Consider the following 7,870-nt stretch of genomic DNA (forward strand, 5'->3'; position numbering starts at 1 on the left):
TATTTGGTATTTTTCAAAACGTGATACCGGCATTAATTTCGGAATTAAAAATTTCTCAAAAAAAAAAAAAAAATGTATATATATATATATATATATATATATATATATATATATATATATATATATATATATATATATATATATTATATATATATATATATATATATATATATATATATTAGGGTGGCCCTTAGCTATAGGGTATTTTTCGAAAGTTAAAATTTTATTGCTCCCAACCTCTTATCTTGTTCCAATGAATAATAAAGCAGGCTGTGTAAAATTTCTCTTCATTTGGACAATTTCTAGGGGTGCCGCAAACGACTTGAAGTTCAGCAAATCCTAGAAATCTCGTGCTTTTTTAACAATATTTAATTTTTCTTTACTAACACAACAGCTTTTAGAGGATAAATACATTTTATTATGACAAACAATTTCTACAGAACCAAAACACAGCGGGAACAAGCGAATGTTCAACATTATTTTTTCCTAAGTGAGGATTTAGTAGCAGTAGGGTATCTTTTGCGATCTTCAGCAACAATTTGTAAAACAAATTGTTTTTCATTTTCATCTTTTGTAAGAATATTGTTGTACTCCTGAATTAGTTTGACCCCTCTTTCTGCAGCTATCATTCACAACAATTATTTTATCAAGTTTTTCCTTTCCACTTGTGTAACCAGGGTCATCTTTCCAAGTTGAAGGGTCTTTGATGAGAAAATCAGAACTTACAGAAAATCGGGTGAGGAAATGTTTTGTAACAGGTGTCACAAAAGATGAAAATTCGTTGTTAATAAACTTAGAAAAATTGTTTTGATGTGGAACGTATCTCTTTTGTTGGGTTTTCTGCTTCTTGCGATTCTTCATCTTTATCTGCTTCCAACATAATTTGTGCCATGTTTCTCTTAACCGAGGTTGGAACATTATCATCAAATAAGGATAGAGCCATAGTTTCAGGAGCTAAGTACCAGAGATGTTTTGAAAATTTTCTGAGAGCAACAATACTGATTTCTGTATCAATATCCTGGTAATCGATCAGTTGACGCATAAATAGGAAATCGTGATATGGAGCTTTAACTGCTTCCGGGGAGAGAAACCAAGATCGAACGTAGACTCGAGCAAGAAAAATACATATTCTTCTTAAAGAGTTCTTCTCCCTTTCAGATAAGGGAAACTGATCCTGAAATAAGTAAATCTTGAGTGCATAAATGGACTTTGACATCCACCTAGCATGACTTACAGCTCCTGGCTTACGAAATGATATTCCACACTTTGGAATCCCCCCCACCAAGAAATATCATACTTAATTCCAACAGTTCTCGGTAATCATCGCGCTGTTGTTTCCGAGCTGAAAGGTGTTGATCAAGAAATTCGAGCATGGTTGCACGAATATCATGAGGTACTTCATTGCTACCAGTGGTATAATTTTTTTTGTCGAGTTTTGTCCAAGTTTCTTTAAATCTTTTGAAAAGTGGCATGTCTGGACCAGAAGTTGCACTCATTAGAGAGTCAAAACATCCCTTTAAAACTAACTCAAAAATGTGATGACGACAAGGAAGGTACAGCAGATCACGATTAAACAATTTTTCTAGATTAATACAGGCACCATTTATTCGGCCTGTGCTGCTGGCTGTTGTATCACAGCAAAGTGCTTGAATTTTATCGTTTAATCCCCACTTTTCAACTGCTTCATAAATGGCCATGGCTTGTTCTTCTCCTGATGAGGATGGGATTTCAGGAACTCCCAACATTTGCTCCTTGCCTTGGAAAGTTACTATTATTGCCAGTCTGTCAGTTTTTTCGACTCCTGCAAGTGTTGGGAGCAATTTTCCATCCCAGTGTAAGACAAGCTCTTGGCAATCATTTAAATTAAATTTTTTCTGAATTTCCGCATGTCTTTCTTCTCTAAATTTCTTTCGGAGGCGTTGAAGAGAAGTTCGATTAATGATCAGGTCTTTAGTATCAAGTCCAAATGCTTCTGCAGCAGCTACCAGTATGTAAATTCCATTTCTATCTGTGATTTTACATCTATCAAAAACTTCAGATAGACGAGGAGTAAAAAAATGCAATGTACCTCTAGTTTCTGCGTAAGTCGTACTGTCCGTACTCTCAAGTGTGTCTATATCAGTTTCTGGTAATTGTTTATCAATGACAGAAGAAGGGCTGCTACTGTCGTCAAAACCGTCACTGCTTGGGTTGCTTGAAACTATATCATAAGATGTGTCGACTAATTGTCGTTCCATTTCTTCATAAGTTCGTTTCTTTCGGGCAACTTCTGTTCTGTTTTTCTTTGATTTCCTTTCTTCTTTTTGTGTTAATTTTAGGTCAACACCAACCATGGAACCCGGTCTTCCTTTTTGGCGCTGAAGAATTAGAAATTTCCTATCTTCTTCAATTTTGATGTCTTCTAAAGCATTTGCATGAGCAATATCGAAGAGATCGTCCATAATTTCTTCAAAAGAATCTCTTCTCATTTTTCCTTTCCCTGAAGTTCTCGAAAAACTTTTCTGCAAATGTTTCCATTCATCATGGAGTTTGACTAACTTGTCAACGCAGTGATCCGTTCTTTTAGTGGGAATTCTTGCCTTTTGCCAAAAAACAGATACTTCTTGAATCACTAATGTTGCACTTTCTTTTTTTGTCATATTTTACAACTTTTATATTGTAAAAAAAGACGCTCAAGACTTGTCTATTCGATGGTAGCTTTGCTCCAACAATTTGATTAGAAATGTTGCCAACAAGATCAATGTAGAAATCTTTTCTCAACTTGTTTAATGAGCTACCGGAAGACGTTGATGCCATTTTGCAAGTCGGAGTTGATAATGACACGAAAGTCAGGCGCAAGTTACCAGCAGCACTCTTGGGGGCTAAGGCCCCTAGGGGCTCTATTGTGGGCAGCTGCTCCCACGCTCACCCAAGGTCGTCTCTCACCCCCGCTTGACCTTTTGACCTCTGACCAAATGTGGGGTCTTCTTCGGAAGGGGATGGTGGGAAACGGTTAAGGGGGATGGGAGATATACTGGACAGAGAGAGGACTGATGTTCGCCTAAAAGATGTTTCAATTGGAACTCTTATTTTGTACAATTCATCAAATTTTCTTCTAAATAGATGTAGATCATATGTATTGTGACTCTATTTAAAACTTGGGATTAAAAAGCAGCAGTCTTTATCATATCAAAGCAGCAAACTACCGTAAAAATGAAACATGTTCTCGGCTCGACAATTGATTTGTTTCATGTATTGGAATAATAAACGATGGAATGGTAATGATGGTAATGAACAAAGACAAGGTTATACTTAGTTAGAAAATAATCAAACGAAGCACATAATAAAAATAGAGTTAATTTAAGTTTATCCAATCATTTGGGAAAAAAAAATAGGATTTGATTAATAATACAAACATTATATTTACTATCATGGTCCTAATCCTGATATATATGATAATACTCAAATTATATTTTTAATTAGTTTAAAAATTACTCATAAAATTAAGTGTGACTACAAAAATAACTCAATTAAAAAGTTGACAGGGAAATTTTCATAAGATTGATGTAGAAACAATTGCAGTAGCAAGAACGCGTCATGAGTAGTGAATGGTGTCTTGGTCAAAAAGCTTTGATACCACAAAAGACGTCAGAGGAAAAAGGGGGGAAAGACATAGAAAGTCTCTGAAAAACCAGTTAGAGCAAAATAACACCTGTAAGAAGATATAGGTACGTCAAAAATGTAAATATGCGAGATGCTTTTTTTTTTTTAACTTGAAAAGATTTGAAAAATTCCTTTTTTGGAGAAAATTTGATAATTTCATGCCTGTTGCGGCACCCCCTTAAAACTTTTCCGATTGAGCTAATATTTTGAACACATCATTTTTTTGTCCATTGCAACAAAATAGGGGGTTGGGAGCTAACTTTTTCGAAAGTTGAAAAATAAGGGCTACCCTAATATATATATATATATATATATATATATATATATAATATGATAATATATATATATATATAATATTATATATATAATATATATATATATATATATATATATATATATATATATATATATATATATATATATATATATATATATTATATATATATATATATATATATATATATATATACTGCTTGACAGTTGCTAAGGAACAATTACATTTTTTGCAATAGTTAAGAATAGATAATGATTAAAGAAACAGAACGAAATATATAGTTAGTAGGGAGGATGTGCCTTTATTACAAGTACAAATTAATACAGATATTACTGCATCAATGAAGTAAAAACTTAAAAATAAAAAAAAATCCTTCTTAGATGATTTTCATACAACCACAAAAAAATTATCTTGGTCAGAATGATGGAGACATGAGTACCTTAATATGATGTATGATTACCAGGGACACTGATGCACAATTTACATCTGTTTTCCATACTTCCCATTAATTATTGAGGAGTGCTTGGGGGATGTTTTCCCACTCCTCTCTCAATGCAGATTTGTGTTCTTGTACTGTTCTGGGAGGGACGGTTCTTCTCGCAACACGTCTGCCAAGAGCCTCCCAGGCAAGTTCAATTGGATTTAAGTCGGTAAAGTAAGCAAGCCACTGCATACAGAGAATGTTTTCATTTTGCAGTGTGTCTGACACTTCAATGCTCCAGTATGGCCGTGTGTCGTCGTCCGTAAAGAGAAAGTCTGGACCTACAGCCCCCCTTAAAAGACGGACATGGTCCAGCATAACATCTCTGCAATACATTTGTGACGTATCGCTTTCTTATTGAAAAATGTGAAGCGGTGTTCTGCCATTGTGCATGATGCCTGCCCACACCATGACAAATGGGCCGTACCGATCACGTTCGCAAACAAATTTTTGTGCATAACGTGTTCCATGCTCTCTCCACAGTAGTTGGTGACCAGAATCACTTGTCACACTAAAACGAGATTCGTCAGAGAACATCACTCTGGACCAGTGGTTGGAAGTAGCGCGCTACAAGTAGCGACGCTATGTAGTAGCTACATTTTTGAGTAGTTTGTAGTGTAGCGCACTACTTTTTTAAAAAAGTAGTGTAGTGAGTAGTTAATTACAAAAAAATAGTAGTTTGTAGCGATTTCTGGAAACTACTTTTAAATAAATTTAAAAAAAAATAAAATAAAGGTTCAAACGAATTTGACTGGCACAAATTTTACACAAGTACATCAGCGGAGGCAATGAGAAACAAGACTCATAAAAACACGAGCTGACCTCAGGCAGTTCATTTTTACATCATTCGTTATATCTGTTTGACGCCATTAGTTTGTTTGCCGTCGTAATTTTCATATTTCACCAATATTTATATTGAAAAATGCATTTATTTTCGCAAAAATGAAGATATTAGTGATTTTGCGAGTTGAAAATTTGGTGAATTTTAAATGAACAGACCGAAGATTGAAAAACAAAAATATTTTAGCGAGGCTTAAATTTTCGATAGTATTCACCAAATAAAAAGAAGCTACTGAAAATGTTATAAAAAAGGATGAAATTGAACTGTTCTGGAGGACTTACAATACTTACGAGCATTAGAGTGTTTGAGAGTATGATAACGGATATTTTTCGTAGTGTCTTCTGATGAGCTAATTAATCACTTTTTTTTGTTCAATCCTCTCACGATGTGTGTGTGTATTAAGGTGTCCTCCCCCCTCTCCCCTCCCCCCCAAAAAATAGAAAGTTGAATTTTCAAGTCGCACACTCTCTTACATTTTATTCTTTTTCGTCAAAAAAAAAAAAAAAAATCATTTAATTTGAACAACAGCAACAAGTGCCTATTATATCTGAAAGTGTGAACCAGCGCTTGTGTAATGCTAAGCCAAATTAAAATAAAATGTTTTTTTAGAAACTCAAAATTTCTGTTGATAAAGCGCTGCTCCTATACCCCACATATGCACCACAAAAACATTTATTCAAATTAAAAACTATTTAGATATCCCACACGAGGCCTAACATTTATAATTTTCTTGAAAAAAATAAGTTTTTGATACATATTTTCAGAAATGTAAGATTTTACGAAATTATCCGCTGAAAAATATATAGAAAAGTAGGTAATTAGCGTTAAGGCTGCTCTTCAGTGGGGAAGAAAAACGATCTCGCTTGAAAATGGGCCTTTTCTTTAAACGAAAGCAGTGTACATCAGTGAAATGATTGACACTTCAACAGCCAATAGAACGAACGGTGACCGATGAAAGTGTGGATCATGTGACCTGTCACATTTTGCAGGGGGACAGACCGGACGCTCCCCCTGCTGTGCAAGTCAAGGGAGGTATAGCTGTCGGCGAAATGAAACCGCAGCTTTTTACAGACCCTTCCAAGGAAATTCTAGTTCTTTCCCTCTTGAGTCTTGACTACATAAGTAAAAGAAAAATAACTCAATGTAAAAGGCGCGAAATTTTACATTGCCGCGCATTTTGCAATCCTACTTGTGATATTAATTTATTTGTATTCGCGCTAAAATTAATTTTGAAACAAAGATTTTTTCCCCCATTAATACGGTTTCAGATCTCATCTAGAAAAAATTAACGAATGAATGAATATTTGCAATAAATAAATTCATAAATTCGTTTTATTTTTAGAAAAATGTTCGTTATTGAAAATTGATGATTTCAAAAAAGGAAGGAAAAAAAAGATAGCCTGCATGACCACACTGAATTTTAACGAAATGAACTCCAAATTCTAACCAAAAAATATTCTTTAAAAATGGATGATCCTACTTAATATATTTGAAAAATCGAGTGCCGAATAAAACTGGGGACAAACTAGTTATCGGTTGGCGAAATTTTTTCGCTTCCTCTGCCTGTTTGCCACTCTCCCCAACCCCATCCGAGTTGCCAGAAAACATTCTTCTTAAAAATGAAACTAGATCCTCTTTGCATAGTTAATACTTGATTGTACAATAAACATTAATGCCACTAATTAGTTACATTAACCTTTATTTGAACTAATAATATTTATATTTTAGTGCTAAATTAAATACTACTTTGTTGCTTAGTTACCTGTTTTACAAATGCAGTGGCGAATAGAAAAAAATGTGGCTACTATAATTGCCTTTTCTCACCACTGGTGACCAGAAAATTCCCCTAATCTTTATCTTTGAATCCTTTTCTTTTTGAAAAAATATTTATTTATTTATCTAATTTTATATGTAGATGAGAAGGCTACGATAGCAATTCTCAAGGGGTTGTTATGGTGAAGGTTCTTTCAAATTGAGCATAACAACGGCAAAGTCGCGGACGGCTACGGATAAGGATTTCCTGAATTTGAAAAATTAAAGATTTTTCTGTGATCTTTGTTTGTATGCAGGGGTGCTCACCCTGCTCCAAGCTCAAAGGCAAAAAGCACTCCTTCCCCCACTCTCAATGTTTGTAAACTATCTTGCGTTGAAATTTTGGAATAAAACTAAACCTAGCACTTTTAGAGTTTCAGATTCCGAGTTACTAAATTCGGCAAAATACATGAGGTATTACATACATTATATGACCAAAAGTATTGGGACACTTTCAAAAATTCACAATTTTACGGATTTCTCGAGAAATAAAAGACCAATTGCTCTCTGCTCTGTAATTTTTTTTTTCTCATGAAAAGTATACTCCAGACGTCAAATCCAATAACAATTAAGTCTTCTATTCATTTAGGGGACCAGCAACAAATAATCCGTTCTTATCATGAATCACTCTGTAACGATGGCAGGAAAGTGTTGCCAGCTTGCTAACAATCCCTTCCCATTCGTCGCCTATCCTAGAATTATAGAAATTCGGCTCATTAGATCGCTGATAACTTTTTAAAATTTAAAGAAATTGCGGTAGAATTTTTTTCATGGATTGTAGGATGTATCTGAGCTTTGAATTATGAACGTTATAAATTGC

General features: G+C 34.3%; 1 protein-coding gene across 1 annotated transcript in view; it reads left to right on the forward strand.

Annotated features, from left to right (window-relative positions):
• The window catches only part of LOC129219753 (uncharacterized), an 8,141-nt gene extending 6,947 nt beyond the window's left edge, over positions 1–1,194 (forward strand). Inside the window, exon 2 of the mRNA XM_054854047.1 lies at positions 1,159–1,194. Within this exon, the coding sequence (XP_054710022.1) occupies positions 1,159–1,194 (36 nt within the window). The remainder of the gene's footprint in view (positions 1–1,158) is intronic.
• The last annotated feature ends 6,676 nt before the right edge of the window (positions 1,195–7,870 follow it).

This window comes from Uloborus diversus, chromosome 4 (genome assembly GCF_026930045.1).
Source record: "Uloborus diversus isolate 005 chromosome 4, Udiv.v.3.1, whole genome shotgun sequence".
In the NCBI taxonomy this organism is placed as follows: Eukaryota; Metazoa; Arthropoda; class Arachnida; order Araneae; family Uloboridae; genus Uloborus; species Uloborus diversus.